We start from the raw sequence: 23,233 nt of genomic DNA on the forward strand, positions 1-23,233 counted from the left end.
GTGCTCAGATTATTGCAAGGTGTGATTTCCCAGTAAGGTTATTTTTAAATCTGGCAAGTTGATTGCGTTCAAGAGATGTAAATCTATAATTCTTTAAATGACAATATAATATTTTACCAATGTTTTCTAATTTTAATTATTTAATTTCTGACGCTGACTTGACTGCCGGTTATTGGAGGGAAACGATTTCCTCAACATCAATGCCATAGTAAAACGCTGTTTTTGGATATAAATATCAACTTGATAGAACTAAAAATGCATGCATTGTCTAACATAATGTCCTAGGAGTGTCATCTGATGGAGATTGTAAAAGGTTAGTGCATCATTTTAGCTGGTTTTATGGTTTTGGTGACCCTGTCTTTGACTTGACAAAACATTACACACAACTCTTGTAAATGTACTGTCCTAACATACTCTAAATTTATGCTTTCGCCGTAAAACCTTTTTGAAATCGTAAAACGTGGTTAGATTAAGGAGATGTTTATCTTTCAAATGGTGTAACATAGTTGTATTTTTGAAAAATGTGAATTTTGACATTTATTTGGATTCAAATTTGCCGCTCTTGAAATGCACCTGCTGTTGATGGAGTGCACCACGGGTGGCACGCTAGCGTCCCACCTAGCCCCAAGAGGTTAAGAAGGTAGAGCAGGGCTTTATTATGGACAGACTTCTCCCATTCTTAGCTACTGTCGTATCAATATGTTTTGACCATGGCAGTTTACAATCCAGGGTTACTCCAAGCAGTTTAGTCACCTCAACTTGCTCAATTTCCACATTATTCATTACGAGATGAACAGGTGAGCAGTACGCGTCTATGTAATGAGAGCATGAACAGTGTGAGGACCGTTAAAACGTCTTAGGGCTAGGGGGCAGTTTTCGGAAGTTCGGAGAGTCTGGCGAGCCCAAAGTAAAATGCCTGTTACTCAGGCCCAGAAGCTATGCATATAATTGGTAGATTTGGAAAGAAAACACTCTGACGTTTCCAAAATTGTTAAAACTGTATGTGGTACTGTATGTGGATGATCAGGGCTTTATTCAGAAAAAGTTTCTTGGGCTACTTTGATTTGCCAAGTGGGCGAGATGTGAATTCCGTGTTTAATTTCATGGACAAACTTGTTGTTCAAACCTACGATGGCTCACCTTCAAGGGAACGTATCTGCTATTTGTATTTCCAGCTAAGTCCCCTCCTGTTCCATGGTTTAACAAGCGATGACCACTCTACTTCCATTGTCAACTAACTCCTCACATGAACTGGAAGCCACGTCTCATGTGGCCCACTCAACCACTGGCACATTGAATGTTTCCTCTCCAAGCACGGTGAGGGAACCCCTGTTAATTTTCTCTCATTACTTTATGTAGAGTCAATCACAAACACAATCACATTATTACACATCTATGATTTGACTCCTTGCTTGGACTAACTCATTCTTAGCTCTTTTGTCTCACTGTGTAGTGTTTTTGTGTTGTCTTCCCAGTCAAACCCTGCCCTGCACTGGTCAAGCCTCTGAACACCTCAACTCATGCCTCATACCCTCATTCAATCACTGCTGTGATCCCTTCCCAAAATGGTGTAAGTAGCCCTCTCATTCCTATTCCCCATAATATTGTACTATAAGTGTCTTTATTAAATGCTTTAGGTTAAAATAATTACTCTTTGACGATTTTTGAAACACATTTTTGACATCTCTGTGCGTTCTGCTCCTATACTGTGGGTCTCCCATCCTCCTCAACAACAGACATGTCTAATAACGTGTAATACAATTCATCATTAATAATTCTGCAAGTTTTCTGTTTTCAGAAGCCTGATTCTACTCACTGTGGTAGTGTGGAAGTGTTGAGCTGTATTATTTGGCCTGTGGTCCTGTTGTCCCCAGTCCCAGTGGTGAAGATAATGTCTTAATTGAGCTTCTTGTCTGTGACTGAGATACGTAATCTGCACATTTACTAAAACGTCAGCTCTCATCTCTCCCAATGTTCTCAATGTCAAACAATGAAGGCCGGGTAGTTTTTTTTCATGATTGCAACCCAGGTCATTTTAGTCGGCTGGACCTCGCTACATATTCGTCGCCAGACCCACTGGCTCCAGGTCATCTACAAGTCTATGCTAGGTAAAGCTCTGCCTTATCTCAGCTCACTGGTCACGATAACAACACACACTCGTAGCAAGCGCTCCAGCAGGTACATCTCACTGGTCATCCCCAAAGCCAACACCTCCTTTGGCCGCCTCTCCTTCCAGTTCTCTGCTGCCAATGACTGGAATGAATTGCAAAAATCGCTGAAGCCGGAGACTTATTGCTCCCTCACTAACTTTAAACATCAGCTATCTGAGCAGCTAACCGATCGCTGCAGCTGTACATAGTCCATCTGTAAATAGCCCAACCAATCTACCTACCTCATCATTGTTTTTATTTACTTTGCTGCTCTTTTGCACACCAGTATCACTACTTGCACATCATCATCTGCTCATCTATCACTCCAGTGTTAATCTGCTAAATTGTGATTACTTTGCTACTATGGCCTATTTATTGCCATAAGTCCTCACGCCATTTGCACAACCTGTATATAGACTTTTTTTAAATTTTGTGTTGACTGTACACTTGTTTATTCTATGTAACTCTGTGTTGTTGTTTCTGTCACACTGCTTTGCTTTATTCTTGGCCAGGTCGCAGTTGTAAATGAGAACTTCTCAACTAGCAACCTTGTTAAATAAAGTTGAAATAATAAAAATAAAAATATCCTATATCATAATGAGTCAGATTACATGGAGAGGGGGGACCTGATCCTAGATCATAATGAATCAGATTACATGGAGAGGGGGGACCTGATCCTATATCATAATGAATCAGATTACATGGAGAGGGGGGGACCTGATCCTAGATCATAATGAATCAGATTACATGGAGAGGGGGGACCTGATCCTAGATCATAATGAATCAGATTACATGGAGAGGGGGGACCTGATCCTAGATTATAATGAGTCAGATTACATGGAGAGGAGGGACCTGATCCTAGATCATAATGAGTCAGATTACATGGAGAGGGGGGACCTGATCCTAGATCATAAATAATCAGATTACATGGAGAGGGGGGGACCTGATCCTAGATTATAATGAGTCAGATTACATGGAGAGGGGGGACCTGATCCTAGATCATAATGAATCAGATTACATGGAAAGGGGGGGACCTGATCCTAGATTATAATGAGTCAGATTACATGGAGAGGGGGGGACCTGATCCTAGATCATAATGAATCAGATTACATGGAGAGGAGGGACCTGATCCTAGATCATAATGAATCAGATTACATGGAGAGGGGGGACCTGATCCTAGATCATAATGAATCAGATTACATGGAGAGACGGATATATATAATATAGGCTACTATTTTTTAAATATTTAATATGCCATAAACTATTGTTTTTTTAACAGTTTCATTAATTCATTGTAATTAACTTAATCATTATGACACACCCCTCTCTATTGTCATTGGTTGCACTAATTGCACTGTTTGTCAACATAACCTGGTTCAAGTATTGATGACATCACCCTGAAGAAGGCACAGTGATGCTGAAACGTTGGTAAATACCCAATAAATTACTGGGAGTTTATATATGGAGTGTGGGACTCTCTTTATTTTGATAGTTTATAACTCTTATGTAGTTGCCATCTTTTTGTGTTTTTCAGGCAGCCTGGGAAAGAACTGAAAAAACTCACTAAAGAGTCAAGACAGAGACACCAGAAAGACCCAAGAAGACTTGGACGCAGCATCAGAGGACAGAGAGGGATGTTCAGAACTCACTCAGTCTGGTCAGTTGGTGAGGGTAGACTTGGAGGCTGCTTACCTGACACGAAGTCTGGAGGACATGGAGGAAGTCCCCCCTCCTCTCCCCTACCTTCCCTATACCCCCCTCCTCTCCCCTACCTTCCCTATACCCCCCTGTCCCCTACCTTCCCTATACCCCCCTCCTCTCCCCTACCTTCCCTATACCCCCTCCTCTCCCCTACCTTCCCTATACCCCCCTCCTCTCCCCTACCTTCCCTATACCCCCTCCTCTCCCCTACCTTCCCTATACCCCCCCCTCTCCTCTACCTTCCTATACCCCCTCCTCTCCCCTACCTTCCCTATACCCCCTCCTCTCCCCTACCTTCCCTATACCCCCCTCCTCTCCCCTACCTTCCCTATACCCCCCTCCTCTCCCCTACCTTCCCTATACCCCCCTCCTCTCCCCTACCTTCCCTATACCCCCCCTCTCCCCTACCTTCCCTATACCCCCTCCTCTCCCCTACCTTCCCTATACCCCCTCCCCTACCTTCCCTATACCCCCTCCTCTCCCCTACATTCCCTATACCCCCTCCTCTCCCCTACATTCCCTATACCCCCTCCTCTCCTCTACCTTCCCTATACCCCCTCCTCTCCCCTACCTTCCCTATACCCCCTCCTCTCCCCTACCTTCCCTATACCCCCTCCTCTCCCCTACCTTCCCTATACCCCCTCCTCTCCCCTACCTTCCCTATACCCCCCCTCCTCTCCCCTACCTTCCCTATACCCCCTCCTCTCCCCTACCTTCCCTATACCCCCTCCTCTCCCCTACCTTCCCTATACCCCCTCCTCTCCCTTATACCCCCTCCTCTCCCCTACCTTCCCTATACCCCCTCCTCTCCCCTACCTTCCCTATACACCCTCCTCTCCCTTATACCCCCTCCTCTCCCCTATAACCCCTCCTCTCCCCTACCATCCCTATACCCCCCTCCTCTCCCCTACCTTCCCTATAACCCCTCCTCTCCCCTACCTTCCCTATACCCCCTCCTCTCCCCTATCTTCCCTATACCCCCTCCTCTCCCCTACCTTCCCTATACCCCCTCCTCTCCCCTACCTTCCCTATAACCCCTCCTCTCCCCTACCTTCCCTATACCCCCCTCCTCTCCCCTACCTTCCCTATACCCCCTCCTCTCCCCTACCTTCCCTATACCCTAATCCTCCTCCCCCTACCTTCCCTATACCCCCTCCTCTCCCCTACCTTCCCTATACCCCCCCCTCCTCTCCCCTACCTTCCCTATACCCCCTCCTCTCCCCTACCTTCCCTATACCCTCCTCCTCTCCCCTACCTTCCCTATACCTCCCCTCCTCTCCCCTACCTTCCCTATACCCCCTCCTCTCCCCTACCTTCCCTATACCCCCTCCTCTCCCCTACCTTCCCTATACCCCCTCCTCTCCCCTACCTTCCCTATACCCCCCCTCCTCTCCCCTACCTTCCCTATACCCCTCTCCTCTCCCCTACCTTCCCTATACCCCCTCCTGTCCCCTACCTTCCCTATACCCCCTCCTCTCCTCTACCTTCCCTATACCCCCTCCTCTCCCCCACCTTCCCTATGCCCCCTCCTCTCCCCTACCTTCCCTATACCCCCTCCTCTCCCCTACCTTCCCTATACCCCCTCCTCTCCCCTACCTTCCCTATAACCCCTCCTCTCCCCTACCTTCCCTATAACCCCTCCTCTCCCCTACCTTCCCTATACCCCCTCCTCTCCCCTACCTTCCCTATACCCCCCTCCTGTCCCCTACCTTCCCTATACCCCCCCCCCCCATTATGTTGGACCATCATGTTTATTTTTTTGAATCTTGTCTTTGTTTGTGATCAGGTTAGAAGAGAATGACTCCTCAACCCAAGAGGCCCTGGAGCAGCTGTGATCAGGTTAGAAGAGAATGACTCCTCAACCCAAGAGGCCCTGGAGCAGCTGTGATCAGGTTAGAAGAGAATGACTCCTCAACCCAAGAGGCCCTGGAGCAGCTGTGAGAGAGCAGCAGTGTGGAAACATTTGGGGAAATTTAAGGAAGGTTTCCTGGTAAAGAGGATTGACTGTTACGTAAAGGGTCAGAGCCACTGAGTGGACAAAATATTAAGGATACCTTCCTAATATTGAGTTACGCCTGGTCAGTTTGTCATGGAAAGAAAGGTGTCCTTAATGTTTTGTGTAAATTACATAATAACTATACATTTATGGATTGATTTATATAGCCTATTGTTTTCTATTTATTCAACCTGCCATCTACCCACCTGGGGACTGAGGGTTATGAGAGAACCCCCACATCACTAGCTTCTCTTTATTCAACCTGCCATCTACTCACCTGGGGACTGAGGGTTATGAGAGAACCCCCACATCACTAGCTTCTCTTTATTCAACCTGCCATCTACCCACCTGGGGACTGAGGGTTATGAGAGAACCCCCACATCACTAGCTTCTCTTTATTCAACCTGCCATCTACCCACCTGGGGACTGAGGGTTATGAGAGAACCCCCACATCACTAGCTTGCAGGTTCTGCAGCCTTGTAAAGATAAGGAGGGGATGAATGGGAGGCAGGTTGGCATTTATTGTCATGAATCTTGCCCTGGAGGCAGGTTGGTATTTATTGTCATGAATCTTGCCCTGGAGGCAGGTTGGCATTTATTGTTATGAATCTTGTTCTGGAGGCAGGTTGGCATTTATTGTCATGAATCTTGTTCTGGAGGCAGGTTGGCATTTATTGTCATGAATCTTGCCCTGGAGGCAGGTTGGCATTTATTGGTATGAATATTGCCCTCTAGGCAGTTCAGCAAAGTATTCACTAGCTGGCACAGGCACAAAGTAATACAATCAGATTTTAATCCTTACCTCAACCCTAACCACACTGCTAATCCTTCCCTTAAATTAAGACCATAAAACAACATTATTTTCCACAGCCAATTCTGACTTTGCAGCTGACATATCTAGAGGAAATCGCACAGTTCTGCCTCCAGGTCAAGATTCATGACAAACGTCAACATGAGACAGGGAGAAGCAATGTAAAAATCAATAACGAAATTGTTTTCACAATAAACATGCTTTTTCTTGTTTCAAGTATGTTTTATTATGAAAAGTACAATATATCCATGTATACTTGTACAACTATGGAGCGTATGTCCACATATAATTGTACAATTTGTTTTTCCAACATAAAAGACAAGAAATGATCACATTGGTATTTTAACAGTGTTATTGTAAGAGTTTAAATGTTTAAACAGAGGATACATCTAAAACAGGATAAAACAAGTGCAGTATGTTGTGAGAATGTTACTTTAACGTCGACTCATAACGTCACACTATAACTTCATGGGAGTCTTGTGGAAAGACTAACGGTGTTATTGTAAGAGGTCATGGGTCAAGGTCCTCACAATTATAGGAAGATGCGCATGTGTGTGTGTATGTGTCCTGTTTGTGTGTGTGTGTGTGTGTGTGTGTGTGTGTGTGTGTGTGTGTGTGTGTGTGTGTGTCCAGTGTGTGTGTGTGTGTGTGTGTGTGAGTCCAGTGTGTGTGTGTTTGTTTGTCTAGTGTGTGTGTGTGTGTGTGTGTGTTTGTCCAGTGTGTGTGTGTGTGTGTGTGTGTTTGTTTTTGTCCAGTGTGTGTGTGTGTGTGTGTGTTTGTCCAGTGTGTGTGTGTGTGTTTGTCCAGTGTGTGTGTGTGTGTGTGTTTGTCCAGTGTGTGTGTGTGTGTGTTTGTCCAGTGTGTGTGTGTGTGTGTGTTTGTCCAGTGTTTGTGTGTGTGTGTCCAGTGTGTGTGTGTGTGTGTCCAGTGTGTGTGTGTGTGTGTCCAGTGTGTGTGTGTGTGTGTCCAGTGTGTGTGTGGTGTGTTTGTCCAGTGTGTGTGTGTGTTTGTCCAGTGTGTGTGTGTGTGTGTGTGTGTTTGTCCAGTTTGTGTGTGTGTGTTTGTCCAGTGTGTGTGTGTGTGTGTTTGTCCAGTGTGTGTGTGTGTGTGTGTTTGTCCAGTGTGTGTGTGTGTGTGTGTTTGTCCAGTGTGTGTGTGTGTGTGTTTGTCCAGTGTGTGTGTGTGTGTGTGTGTGTTTGTCCAGTGTGTGTGTGTGTGTGTTTGTCCAGTGTGTGTGTGTGTGTTTGTCCAGTGTGTGTGTGTGTGTGTGTTTGTCCAGTGTGTGTGTGTGTGTGTGTGTGTTTGTCCAGTGTGTGTGTGTGTGTGTGTTTGTCCAGTGTGTGTGTGTGTGTGTGTTTGTCCAGTGTGTGTGTGTGTGTGTGTGTGTTTGTCCAGTGTGTGTGTGTGTGTGTCCAGTGTGTGTGTGTCCAGTGTGTGTGTGTGTGTGTGTGTCCAGTGTGTGTGTGTGTGTCCAGTGTGTGTGTGTGTGTCCAGTGTGTGTGTGTGTGTCCAGTGTGTGTGTGTGTGTGTCCAGTGTGTGTGTGTGTGTGTCCAGTGTGTGTGTGTGTCCAGTGTGTGTGTGTGAGTCCAGTGTGTGTGTGTGTGTGTTTGTCTAGTGTGTGTGTCCAGTGTGTGTGTGTCTGTGTGTATCCAGTGTTTGTGTGTGTGTGTGTCCAGTGTGTGTGTTTGTCCACTTTGTTTGTCCAGTGTGTGTGTGTGTGTGTGTCCAGTGTGTGTGTGTGTGTGTGTGTGTGTATTTTTGTTTGACCAGTGTGTGTGTGTGTGTGTCCAGTGTGTGTGTGTGTGTGTGTGTGTGTGTGTGTGTGTGTGTGTTTTCGTTTGTCCAGTGTGTGTGTGTGTGTGTGTGTGTGTGTCCAGTGTGTGTGTGTGTATGTGTGTGAGTGTGTGTGTGTTTTCGTTTGTCCAGTGTGTGTGTGTGTGTGTAAGTGTGTGTGTGTGTGTGTGTGTGTGTGTGTCCAGTGTGTGTGTGTGTGTGTGTGTGTGTGTGTGTGTGTGTGTGTGTGTGTGTCCAGTGTGTGTGTGTGTGTGTGTGTCCAGTTATTATTTCAGGGACACTGAAGAGCCAACATCCCAAAACCCAAACCCTGGATAGAGGGGCTCAGTGAATGTGGAGGTGAATGTGATCAGGTGGGTCAGTGTGTCAGAGGAGGCTCTATAGAAGGACAGAGTGCCGGCTGACCAGTCCAGATACACTCCTACTCTGTGGGATCTGGAGGAGGGGACGTCTATGGTAGTGGAGTTATTATTATACCAGCTGGAGGAGGGGACGTCTATGGTAGTGGAGTTATTATTATACCAGCTGGAGGAGGGGACGTCTATGGTAGTGGAGTTATTATTATACCAGCTGGAGGAGGGGACGTCTATGGTAGTGGAGTTATTATTATACCAGCTGGAGGAGGGGACGTCTATGGTAGTGGAGTTATTATTATACCAGCTGGAGGAGGGGACGTCTATGGTAGTGGAGTTATTATTATACCAGCTGGAGGAGGGGACGTCTATGGTAGTGGAGTTATTATTATACCAGCTGGAGGAGGGGACGTCTATGGTAGTGGAGTTATTATTATACCAGCTGGAGGAGGGGACGTCTATGGTAGTGGAGTTATTATTATACCAGCTGGAGGAGGGGACGTCTATGGTAGTGGAGTTATTATTATACCAGCTGGAGGAGGGGACGTCTATGGTAGTGAGATTATTATTATACCAGCTGGAGGAGAGGACGTCTATGGTAGTGGGATTATTATTATGCCTGGCAATGAATCTGTTGTCAGAGCAGAACAGACTCCAGGACTTGTCATTGTATCCAAGCCAACAGTCATCACCCCTTCCTCTCCTGCTGATTCCTTTATATGTTACTCCTATACCAGCCCCCATTATCCCACTCCACTCTACCTCCCAGTAACAGCGCCCAGTCAGACCCTCTCTACACAGCACCTGTCCCCAGTCCTCAAATCTCTCTGGGTGATCAGGATACGGCTGCTCCTCTGTCCTACATGTCACCTTTCTGTTCTCCTCAGACAGAGAGAGGAGTCTGTTTACTGTGTTTGGGTCCAGTGTGAGATCACAGACATCTGATGGATGAAACCAGACACAATATTAGAAATCATCATCATTCACATTAGAATGTTAACTCACTTTTCACTAATTCATTTAATGTAGATGTTTCTAGGTATCAAAAGGAGAAGTTAAGGTAACTTGAGACTTGTTGAATGATCATATGTTATACTGTATGGTAATATAATACACACTTATTCACATTAATTACACACACACACACACACACACACACACACACACACACACACACACACACACACACACACACACACACACACACACACACACATCAACTCTTTGTAAACGTTGGTGTCCCTGATTTCTGCTTCTGTAGAACTACAGATGATATTTAATATGACCAAGTCAGTAATGATGGTGGTCTTTGACTTAACTTGAATTAAGACTTATTCTTAGTCATATTCTTCACAGCAGTCAACACTCACATTTTCTAAGTCCAGGTTTCATTCTGTTCTCTCCACCATGTTCCACACTGTAGCGGTAAGCAGAAGAACAGACAGTCATTGAGGGATACACCTGAACTCTCACACACACACACACACACACACACACAGCATATAGCTTTGTCCAAGTGGTGGTCAGAATGTTTGTATTAACTAGCCTGAAAAGTCAAACATGTCTGATATGAACATTGACATAAACCCTCTACATACTTGAGTTTCTCCAGTCTGCAGTGTGGATCCTCCAGTCCAGCAGAGAGCAGTCTGACTCCTGAGTCTCCTGGGTGATTGTAGCTCAGGTCCAGCTCTCTCAGGTGTGAGGGGTTTGACCTCAGAGCTGAGACCAGAGAAGCACAGCCTTCCTATGTGACTAGACAGCCTGACAGCCTGCAAAGAGTCAAATCATATTAAAATCACACTGATATTCTTTGGTGGTGAAAATAGTGGCAGTATATTTCTTCAACATATTCAGATATATCAGTCATGAAACCTTCCATATCTATTCAGAAATGAATGTATCATATTATAAATTACAAATTATCAATGTGTTACCTGCAGATAGAAACATATATAGTACAAATATTTGAGTAGACTGACCAGACCAGTTTAAAAGCAGTATCAGTCAAAAGACAGACAGTGAGGTATCAGATTTAGATTGTATTGAGTATACAGTCCACACCATAGCTATTTTGACAGTGAAGATAACAATTTAAATGTGGTTCTAAACTCTAACATTTTGGATTTCAGATCAAATGTTTCATATGAGGTGACAGTATATAATGTCACCTTTTATTTGAGGATATTTTCATACATATCTGTTTCATTATTTAGAAAAATGAAAGCACTTTATGTATCTAGTCCCCCTATTTAAAGAAGTCATATGTTTTCTGACCAATTCACTCATAGTGGCTTAAAGTAGTCACAAGTTGAGTATTTGATCCGATATTCCTTGAACGCAGCGACTACATCAAGCTTGTGACTCAAACTCGTTGATTGATTTTTCAGTTTGTTTTGGTTGTGTTTTGGGTTGTGTTTTGCCCAATATTAAAATGGTGGATGGTGTAACGTCTGCTTCCAGCTCACACTCTCAAACACGTAGATCCCCCTGAACGCAGCTCACTCTCCAGATCCCAGTCACCTGAATTCTGATCACCTGTTCACACACCTGTATGTCATTATCAAACTCTATTTAGTTCAGTTCTTTGCACCCCCATCATTGTGATGTAATGTTTGATTTGCGACACACGGCTATTCGGAGCGCTGAGTTTCCTTTAATTTACTCCTCCCGTGTATGATAGTTTTTGCCTGCCTCCCTAACGACGCCTTTTGCCTATTCCCTGCCTGTACCTTAGCCCATTGGATTTCCTGTTATCAACCTATTCCCTGCCTGTACCTTAGCCCATTGGATTTCCTGTTATCAACCTATTCCCTGCCTGTACCTTAGCCCATTGGATTTCCTGTTATCAACCTATTCCCTGCCTGTACCTTAGCCCATTGGATTTCCTGTTATCAACCTATTCCCTGCCTGTACCTTAGCCTATTGGATTTCCTGTTATCAACCTATTCCCTGCCTGTACCTTAGCCTATTGGATTTCCTGTTATCAACCTATTGCCTGATCTCCCGGACCACGGCCTTTTCCCTGCCTGTTGCATTTTTGGACCCTTTTTGATCTTCTGCCTGCCCCTGGACCTGTGGTCCTTTACAATAAACACCTGCTGAGCCCTGGACCTGTGGTCCTTTACAATAAACACCTGCTGAGCCCTGCACTTGAAACCAGCTCTCTGTCTCCCATCGTGTTCATTACAGATGGTGACTGGAGTCATTTTATTTATAAGTGAGTAGATAACATGTTTCTAAACACTACTAAAAGCATCCTGATGATGCCATGATTAAGAAAAATCATGAATGAATCATGAATAATAGTGAGAAAGTTACAGAAGCTACAATAAAACATGCTAACCTCTCACCATTACCAATAACAGAGGCTACAACAAAACATGCTAACCTCTCACCATTACCAATAACAGAGGCTACAACAAAACATGCTAACCTCTCACCATTACCAATAACAGAGGATACAACAAAACATGCTAACCTCTCACCATTACCAATAACAGAGGCTACAACAAAACATGCTAACCTCTCACCATTACCAATAACAGAGGCTACAACAAAACATGCTAACCCCTCACCATTACCAATAACAGAGGATACAACAAAACATGCTAACCTCTCACCATTACCAATAACAGAGGCTACAACAAAACATGCTAACCTCTCACCATTACCAATAACAGAGGCTACAACAAAACATGCTAACCTCTCACCATTACCAATAACAGAGGCTACAACAAAACATGCTAACCTCTCACCATTACCAATAACAGAGGATACAACAAAACATGCTAACCTCTCACCATTACCAATAACAGAGGATACAACAAAACATGCTAACCTCTCACCATTACCAATAACAGAGGATACAACAAAACATGCTAACCTCTCACCATTACCAATAACAGAGGCTACAACAAAACATGCTAACCTCTCACCATTACCTATAACAGAGGCTACAACAAAACATGCTAACCTCTCACCATTACCAATAACAGAGGCTACAACAACACATGCTAACCTCTCACCATTACCAATAACAGAGGCTACAACAAAACATGCTAACCTCTCACCATTACCAATAACAGAGGCTACAACAAAACATGCTAACCTCTCACCATTACCAATAACAGAGGGGGTTTGATCTTTGTGCCTCCGTTTCTCATTTATCATCATTCACGATTCATTCATGGTTATTCATAATCATGGTAGCATCCACATGAATGTAGAAGTCACTGACAATAGAAGTGAAGTGACTCCAAAATGACAGGACATTATTTACTATTCAGTATCCATTAGGAAAAACATCATCCAAAACACAACCAAGACCAACTGCAAATGAATTCAACAAGTTAGTAGAATCACAAGCCTCACTGCAGGTGTCAGGAATCCCGCTTCCTGAGTCTGTTTCTGCCTGAGCTGACTGTTTTCTGTTTGGAGTCTAAGGGTGCGTTCAGAAACCTATCTGGTTGCTAGGCGACGAAGTTAGGCGGGAGATCTAGTGATATTATTACCCTGTCTGGTTGCCAGGCGACGAAGTTAGGCGGGAGATCTAGTGATATTATTACCCTATCTGGTTGCTAGGCGACGAAGTTAGGCGGGAGATCTAGTGATTACCCTACACCTGCATCTCATCAACCTTCTGCACACCTGGTCCTGATCATCACCTCTTCATAAGCCCTGAGCTGACATCCATTCCCTGCTGGATCGTTAGCAACGAACAGCCTCATGTTTCCTGAGCTAGTCTTGTTGTTTTGTTCTTGTTACTGGTTACTCCCCCCCCGTTTACTCTGTCTACAGTCATCCTCCCGGAACATTCAACTCCCTTGCCTGGCCGTCGGTGGATACAGTGACGTCATTGAATCCACCCATCTACTCTCATCAACTCACCTCCGCTTCGTCTCCTGGATCACTCAAATTACACATCAAGACTACCAATAAATACTCACCTTCATTTTACTCACCTTGTCCTGGTCTGCTTCTGGGTTCTGTCTTAGAGAAACGTGACAGCGGGCATGGAATATGGGACAACATGCTAAACTTATGACTACTTTAATACACTATAAGTAATATGTCCGAATAATTACGACTTTTTCAAATGGGAGAACTACATGCATAAAGTACTTTCATATCTGATAATACTGACCTCAGAGTCTCCAGTTTACAGTGGGGATTCCCCAGTCCAGCAGAGAGCAGCTTCACTCCTGAATCCTTCAGGTCATTGTTACTCAGGTCCAGCTCTCTCAGGTGTGAGGGGTTTGAACTGAGAACTGAGGCCAACACTTTACAGGATGTCTTTCTGAGTTTACAGCCTGACAGCCTGCAAAGAGTCAAATCATATTAAAATCACACTGCTATTCTTTGGTGGTGAAAATAGTAGCAGTATAATTTTTCAACATATGAAACCTTCCATATCTATTCGTAAATGAATGTATCATTAAAAATGACAAATGATCAAAGTATTGCCTGCAGATAGAAACATGTATAGTACAAATATTTGAGTAGACTGACCAGACCAGTTTAAAAGCAGTATCAGTCAAAAGACAGACAGTGAGGTATCAGATTTAGATTGTATTGAGTATACAGTCCACACCATATCTATTTTGACAGTGAAGATAACATTTTAAATGAGGCTCTAAACTCCAACATTTTGGATTTCAGATCAAATGTTTCATATGAGGTGACAGTATATAATGTCACCTTTTATTTGAGGATATTTTCATACATATCTGTTTCACCATTTAGAAAAATGAAAGCACTTTATGTATCTAGTCCCCCTATTTAAAGAAGTCATATGTTTTCTGACCAATTAACTCATAGTGTATTAAATTAGTCAAATGATTAGTATTTGGTCCCATATTCTTTGACTGCAATGACTACATCAAGCCTGTGACTGCCATGATCGAGAAAGATCATGAATAATAATGAGTGAGAGAGTTACAGAGGATACAACAAAACATGCTAACCTCTCACCATTACCAATAACAGAGGCTACAACAAAACATGCTAACCTCTCACCATTACCAATAACAGAGGCTACAACAAAACATGCTAACCTCTCACCATTACCAATAACAGAGGCTTCAACAAAACATGCTAACCTCTCACCATTACCAATACAGAGGCTACAACAAAACATGCTAACCTCTCACCATTACCAATAACAGAGGCTACAACAAAACATGCTAACCTCTCACCATTACCAATAACAGAGGATACAACAGAACATGCTAACCTCTCACCATTACCAATAACAGAGGCTACAACAAAACATGCTAACCTCTCACCATTACCAATAACAGAGGCTACAACAAAACATGCTAACATCTCACCATTACCAATGACAGAGGGGGTATGATCTTTGTACCTCTGTAAATTTCTCATTCCTCATTATTCACGACTAATTCCTGATTATTCATAATCATGGTAGCATCCACATGAATGTAGAAGTGTTCAGAAACATCTTCTATTCTTACTGACAATACAAGTGAAGTGACTCCAAAATGACAGGACATTATTCACCATTCAGTTTCTATTAGGAAAAATATAATCCTAAACACAACCAAGACAAACTGGAAATGAATTCAACAAGTTAGTAGAATCACACGCTTGATGTAATCACTGCAGGTATGGAATATTGGACCCAACACTAAACTTTTGACTAAATTAATTTGTCCAAATAATTAAGACTTCTTCAAATAGGAGAACTAAACTCAGCAAAAAAAGAAACGTCCTCTCACTGTCATTTGCGTTTATTTTCATCAAACTTAACATGTGTAAATATTTGTATGAACATAACAACATTCAACAACTATGACATAAACTGAACAAGTTCCACAGACATGTGACTCACAGAAATGGAATAATGTGTCCCTGAACAAAGGGGGGTCAAAATCAAAAGTAACAGTCAGTATCTGGTGTGGCCACCAGCTGCATTAAGTACTGCAGTGCATCTCCTCCTCATGGACTGCACCAGATTTGCCAGTTCTTGATGTGAGATGTTACCCCACTCTTCCACCAAGGCACCTGCAAGTTCCTGGACATTTTGGGGGGGAATGGCCTTAGCCCTCACCCTCCGATCCAACAGGTCCCAGATGTGCTCAATGGGATTGAGATCCGGGCTCTTCGCTGGCCATGGCAGAACACTGACATTCCTGTCTTGCAGGAAATCACGCACAGAACAAGCTGTATGGCTGGTGGCATTGTCATGCTGCAGGGTCATGTCAGGATGAGCCTGCAGGAAGGGTACCACATGAGAGAGGAGGATGTCTTCCCTGTAACGCACATCGTTGAGATTGCCTGCAATGACAACAAGCTCAGTCCGGTGATGCTGTAACACACTGCCCCAGACCATGACGGACCCTCCACCTCCAAATCGATCCCGCTCCAGAGTACAGGCCTCGGTGTAACGCTCATTCCTTCGACGATAAACGCGAATCCGACCATCACCCCTGGTGAGCCAAAACCTCGACTCGTCAGTGAAGAGCACTTTTTGCCAGTCCTGTCTGGTCCAGCGATGGTGGGTTTGTGCCCATAGGTGACGTTGTTGCCGGTGATGTCTGGTGAGGACCTGCCTTACAACAGGTCTACAAGCCCTCAGTCCAGTCTATCTCAGCCTGTTGCGGACAGTCTGAGGACTGATGGAGGGATTGTGCATTCCTGGTGTAACTCGGGCAGTTGTTGCCATCCTGTACCTGTCCCGCAGGTGTGATGTTCGGATGTACCGATCCTGCGCAGGTGTTGTTACACGTGACCCTGCCACTGTGAGGACGATCAGCTGTCCGTCCTGTCTCCCTGTAGCGCTGTCTAAGGCATCTCATAGTACGAACATTGCAATTTATTGCCCTGGCCACATCTGCAGTCCTTGTGCCTCCTTGCAGCATGCCTAAGGCACATTCACGCAGATGAGCAGGGACCCTGGGCATCTTTCTTTTGGTGTTTTTCAGAGTCAGTAGAAAGGCCTCTTTCGTGTCCTAAGATTTCATAACTGTGACCTTCATTGCCTACCATCTGTAAGCTGTTAGTGTCTTAACGACCGTTCCACAGGTGCATGTTCATTAATTGTTTATGGTTCATTGAACAAGCATGGGGAAACAGTGCTTAAACCCTTTACAATGAAGATCTGTGAAGTTATTTGGATTTTTACGAATTATCTTTGAAAGACAGGGTCCTGAAAAAGGGATGTTTCTTTTTTTGTTGAGTTTAGATGCATAAAGTGCTTTCATATCTAAACGGTAAAAAATACAGTCTTGGCCAAAAGTTTTGAGAATGACACAAATATTAATTTTCACAAAGTCTGCTGCCTCAGTTTGTATGATGGCAATTTGCATATACTCCAGAATGTTATGAAGAGTGATCAGATAAATTGCAAATAATTGCCAAGTCCCTCTTTGCCATGCAAATGAACTGAATCCCCAAAAAACATTTCCACTGCATTTCAGCCCTGCCACAAAAGGACCAGCTGACATCATGTCAGTGATTCTCTCGGTAACACAGGTGTGAGTGTTGACGAGGACAAGGCTGGAGATCACTCTGTCATGCTGATTGTGTTTGCATAACAGACTGGAAGCTTCAAAAGGAGGGTGGTGCTTGGAATCATTGTTCTTCCTCTGTCAACATGGTTACCTGCAAGGAAACACGTGTCATCATCATTGCTTTGCACACAAAGGGCTTCACAGGCAAGGATATTGCTGCCAGTAAGATTGCACCTAAATCAACCATTTATCGGATCATCAAGAACTTCAAGGAGAGCGGTTCAATTGTTGTGAAGAAGGCTTCAGGGCGCCCAAGAAAGTCCAGCAAACGCCAGGACCGTCTCCTAAAGTTGATTCAGCTGCGGGATCGGGGCACCACCAGTACAGAGCTTGCTCAAGAATGGCAGCAGGCAGGTGTGAGTGCATCTGCACGCACAGTGAGGCGAAGACTTTCGGAGGATGGCCTGGTGTCAAGAAGGGCAGCAAAGAAGCAACTTCTCTCCAGGAAAAACATCAGGGACAGACTGATATTCTGCAAAAGGTACAGGGATTGGATTGCTGAGGACTGGGGTAAGTCATTTTTTCTGATGAATCCCCTTTCTGATTGTTTGAGGCATCCGGAAAAAAGCTTGTCTGGAGAAGGCAAGGTGAGAGCTACCATCAGTCCTGTGTCATGCCAACAGTAAAGCATCCTGAGACCATTCATGTGTGGGGTTGCTTCTCAGCCAAGGGAGTGGGCTCACTCACAATTTTGCCAAAGAACACAGCATGAATAAAGAATGGTACCAACACATCCTCCGAGAGCAACTTCTCCCAACCAGTCAGGAACAGTTTGGTGACGAACAATGCCTTTTCCAGCATGATGGAGCACTTTGCCATAAGGCAAAAGTGATAACTAAGTGGCTCTGGGAACAAAACATTGATATTTTGGGTCCATGGCCAGGAAACTCCCCAGACCTTAATCCCATTGAGAACTTGTGGTCAATCCTCAAGAGGCAGGTGGACAAACAAAAACCCACAAATTCCGACAAACTCCAAGCATTGATTATGCAAGAATGGGCTGCCATCAGTCAGGATGTGGCCCAGAGGTTAATTGACAGCATGCCATGGCAGATTGCAGAGGTCTTGGAAAAGAATGGTCAGCACTGCAAATATTGACTCATTGCTTCAACTTCATATGATTGTCAATAAAAGCCTTTGACACTTATGAAATGCTTGTAATTATACTTCAGTATTCCATAGTAACATCTGACAAAAATATCTAAAGACACTGAAGCAGCAGACTTTGTGAAAATTAATATTTGTGTCATTCTCAAAACTTGTGGCCACGACTGTATATGTATGAACACCTTTAAACAAAAGGTGACGTTCTGTACTGTCACCTAATATCCAACATTCTATCTCAAATCCAAAATGCTGGAGCATAGCACCAAATGTAAAACTGTAAGCTTCACTGTCCAAACACATATGGTGTGGACTATGTGTGTCTGGTAAACACATGTGGATCTGGTGAACAGTTATCACTTGTTGACCAACTACAGGAATACTGACCTCAGAGTCTCCAGTTTACAGTGGGGATTCCCCAGTCCAGCAGAGAGCAGCTTCACTCCTGAATCCTTCAGGTCATTGTTACTCAGGTCTAGCTCTCTCAGGTGTGAGGGGTTTGACCTCAGAGCTGAGACCAGAGAATCACAGCCTTCCTCTGTGACTCCACAGCCTGACAGCCTGCAAAGAGTCAAATCATATTAAAATCACACTGCTATGCTTTGGTGGTGAAAATAGTGGCAGTATCATTTTTCAACATATTCAGATATCAGTGTCCTGAAACCTTCCATATCTATTCGTAAATTAATGTATCATCATTAAAAATGACAAATGATCAAAGTATTGCCTGCAGATAGAAACATGTATAGTACAAATATTTGAGTAGACTGACCAGACCAGTTTAAAAGCAGTATCAGTCAAAAGACAGACAGTGAGGTATCAGATTTAGATTGTATTGAGTATACAGTCCACACCATATCTATTTTGACAGTGAAGCTAACATTTTAAATGTGGCTCTATACTCCAACATTTTGGATTTCAGATCAAATGTTTCATATGAGGTTACAGTATATAATGTCACCTTTTATTTGAGGGTATTTTAATACATACAGTTGAAGTCAGAAGTTTACATATACCTTAGCCAAATGCATTTAAACTCAATTTTTACAATTCCTGACATTTAATCCTAGTAAAAATCCCCTGTCTTAGGTCAGTTAGGATCACCACTTTATTTTAAGAATGTGAAATGTCAGAATAATAGTAGAGAAAATGATTAATTTCAGCTTTTATTTCTTTCATCACATTCCCAGTGGGTCAGAAGTTTACATACACTCAATTAGTATTTGGTAGCATTGCCTTTAAATGGTTTAACTTGGGTTAAACGTTTCGGGTAGCCTTCCACAAGCTTCCCACAATAAGTTGGGTGAATTTTGGCCCATTCCTCCTGAAAGAGCTGGTGTAACTGAGTCAGGTTTGTAGGCCTCTTGCTCGCACACGCTTTTTCAGTTCTGCCCACAAATTTTCTATAGGATTGAGGTCAAGGTTTTGTGATGGCCACTCCAATACCTTGACTTTGTTGTCCTTAATCCATTTTGCCACTACTTTGGAAGTATGCTTGGGGTCATTTTCCATTTGGAAGACCCATTTGTGACCAAGCTTTAACTTCCTGACTGATGTCTTGAGATGTTGCTTCAATATATCCACGTAATTTTCCGCCCTCATGATGCCATCTATTTTGTGAAGTGCACCAGTCCCTCCTGCAGCAAAACACCCCCACAACATGATGCTGCCACCCCCGGGCTTCACGGTTGGGATGGTGTTCTTCGGCTTGCAAGCCTCCCCCTTTTTCCTCCAAACATAACGATGGTCATTATGGCCAAACAGTTCTTGTATTGTTTCATCTGACCAGAGGACATTTCTTCAAAAAGTATGATCTTTGTCCCCATGTGCAGTTGCAAACTGTAGTCTGGCTTTTTTTATGGTGGTTTTGGAGCAGTGGCTTCGTCCTTGCAGAGCGGCCTTTCAGATTATGTCGATATAGGACTCGTTTTACTGTGGATATAGATACTTTTGTACCTGTTTCCTCCAACATCTTCACAAGGTCCTTTGCTGTTGTTCTGGGATTGATTTGCACCAAAGTAAGTTCATCTCTAGGAGACAGAACGCGTCTCCTTCCTGAGCGGAATGGCGGCTGTGTGGTCCCATGGTGTTTAGACTTGCGTACTATTGATTGAACAGATGAACGCGTTACATTCAGGCGTTTGGAAATTGTTCCCAAGGATGAACCATACTTGTGGAGGTCTACAATTTTTTTTCTGAGATCTTGGCTGATTTCTTTTTATTTTCCCATGATGTCAAGCAAAGAGGCACTGAGTTTGAAGGTAGGCCTTGAAATACATCCAAATGATGTCAATTAGCCTACCAGATGCTTCTAAAGCCATAACATGATTTTCTGGAATTTTCCATGCTGTTTAAAGGCACAGTCAACTTAGTGTATGTAAACTTCTGACCCACTGGAATTGTGATACAGTGAATTATAAGTGAAATAATCTGTCTGTAAACAATTGTTTCAAAAATTACTTGTGTCATGCACAAAGTAGATGTCCTAACCGACTTGCCAAAACTATATAGTTTGTTAACAAGAAATTTGTGGAGAGGTTCAAAAACACGTTTTAATGACTCCAACCTAAGTGTATGTTAACTTCCGACTTCAACTGTATGTGATTGACGATTAAAAATTAAATTCTGATGATGCCATGATTAAGAAAAATCATGAATAAATCATGAATCAGAATGAGTGAGAAAGTTACAGAGGCTACAACAAAACATGCTAACCTCTCACCATTACCAATAACAGAGGCTACAACAAAACATGCTAACCTCTCACCATTACCAATAACAGAGGCTACAACAAAACATGCTAACCTCTCACCATTACCAATAACAGAGGCTACAACAAAACATGCTAACCTCTCACCATTACCAATAACAGAGGCTACAACAAAACATGCTAACCTCTCACCATTACCAATAACAGAGGCTTCAACAAAACATGCTAACCTCTCACCATTACCAATAACAGAGGCTACAACAAAACATGCTAACCTCTCACCATTACCAATAACAGAGGCTACAACAAAACATGCTAACCTCTCACCATTACCAATAACAGAGGATACAACAAAACATGCTAACCTCTCACCATTACCAATAACAGAGGATACAACAAAACATGCTAACCTCTCACCATTACCAATAACAGAGGATACAACAAAACATGCTAACCTCTCACCATTACCAATAACAGAGGCTACAACAAAACATGCTAACCTCTCACCATTACCAATAACAGAGGCTACAACAAAACATGCTAACCTCTCACCATTACCAATTGCAGAGGCTACAACAAAACATGCTAACCTCTCACCATTACAAATAGCAGAGGCTACAACAAAACATGCTAACCTCTCACCATTACCAATAACAGAGACTACAACAAAACATGCTAACCTCTCACCATTACCAATAACAGAGGCTACAACAAAACATGCTAACCTCTCACCATTACCAATAACAGAGGCTACAACAAAACATGCTAACCTCTCACCATTACCAATAACAGAGGCTACAACAAAACATGCTAACCTCTCACCATTACCAATAACAGAGGCTACAACAAAACATGCTAACCTCTGACCATTACCAATAACAGAGGCTACAACAAAACATGCTAACCTCTCACCATTACCAATAACAGAGGCTACAACAAAACATGCTAACCTCTCACCATTACCAATAACAGAGGCTACAACAAAACATGCTAACCTCTCACCATTACCAATAACAGAGGATACAACAAAACATACTAACCTCTCACCATTACCAATAACAGAGGCTACAGCAAAACATGCTAACCTCTCACCATTACCAGTAACAGAGGCTACAACAAAACACGCTAACCTCTCACCATTACCAATAACAGAGGATACAACAAAACATGCTCACCTCTCACCATTACCAATAACAACGGCTACAACAAAACATGCTAACCTCTCACCATTACCAATAACAGAGAATACAACAAAACATGCTAACCTCTCACCATTACCAATAAAGGAGGCTACAACAAAACATGCTAACCTCTCACCATTACCAATAACAGAGGATACAACAAAACATACTAACCTCTCACCATTACCAATAACAGAGGCTACAACAAAACATGCTAACCTCTCACAATTACCAATAACAGAGGCTACAACAAAACATGCTAACCTCTCACCATTACCAATAACAGAGGCTACAACAAAACATGCTAACCTCTCACCATTACCAATAACAGAGGGGGTTTGATCTTTGTGCCTCCGTTTCTCATTTATCATCATTCACGATTCATTCATGGTTATTCATAATCATGGTAGCATCCACATGAATGTAGAAGTCACTGACAATAAAAGTGAAGTGACGCCAAAATGACAAGAGACATTATTTACTATTCAGTATCTATTAGGAAAAACATCATCCAAAACACAACCAAGACCAACTGCAAATGAATTCAACAAGTTAGTAGAATCACAAGCCTCACTGCAGGTGTCAGGAATCCCGCTTCCTGAGTCTGTTTCTGCCTGAGCTGACTGTTTTCTGTTTGGAGTCTAAGGGTGCGTTCAGAAACCTATCTGGTTGCCAGGCGACGAAGTTAGGCGGGAGATCTAGTGATATTATTACCCTATCTGGTTGCTAGGCAACGAAGTTAGGCGGGAGATCTAGTGATATTATTACCCTATCTGGTTGCCAGGCGACGAAGTTAGGCGGGAGATCTAGTGATTACCCTACACCTGCATCTCATCAACCTTCTGCACACCTGGTCCTGATCATCACCTCTTCATAAGCCCTGAGCTGACATCCATTC

The 23,233-nt window shown here is 43.3% G+C and overlaps 1 protein-coding gene and 1 long non-coding RNA gene across 2 annotated transcripts; one reads left to right on the top strand and one right to left on the bottom strand.

Moving 5' to 3' along the window:
- Nucleotides 1-621: 621 nt before the first annotated feature.
- LOC145875724 (uncharacterized) lies at nt 622-2,773 on the top strand. Its single transcript, XR_014391311.1, has 3 exons — nt 622-1,317; nt 1,476-1,570; nt 1,799-2,773. It is a non-coding gene; the product is annotated as an uncharacterized LOC145875724 (long non-coding RNA).
- A 5,731-nt stretch (nt 2,774-8,504) lies between these two features.
- On the bottom strand, nt 8,505-10,283 carry LOC145875718 (uncharacterized). Its single transcript, XM_082971544.1, has 2 exons — nt 10,177-10,283; nt 8,505-9,747 (listed from the first exon to the last, which is right to left on the bottom strand). The coding sequence occupies exons 1-2, from the start codon at nt 10,253-10,255 to the stop codon at nt 8,720-8,722; spliced, it is 1,107 nt and encodes a 368-aa protein (XP_082827670.1). The 5' UTR covers nt 10,256-10,283; the 3' UTR covers nt 8,505-8,719.
- Between the last annotated feature and the right edge of the window lie 12,950 nt (nt 10,284-23,233).

The sequence above is a fragment of the Salmo salar genome, unplaced genomic scaffold (assembly GCF_965601325.2).
Source record: "Salmo salar unplaced genomic scaffold, fSalSal1 ptg000322l, whole genome shotgun sequence".
NCBI classification, from domain to species: domain Eukaryota; kingdom Metazoa; phylum Chordata; class Actinopteri; order Salmoniformes; family Salmonidae; genus Salmo; species Salmo salar.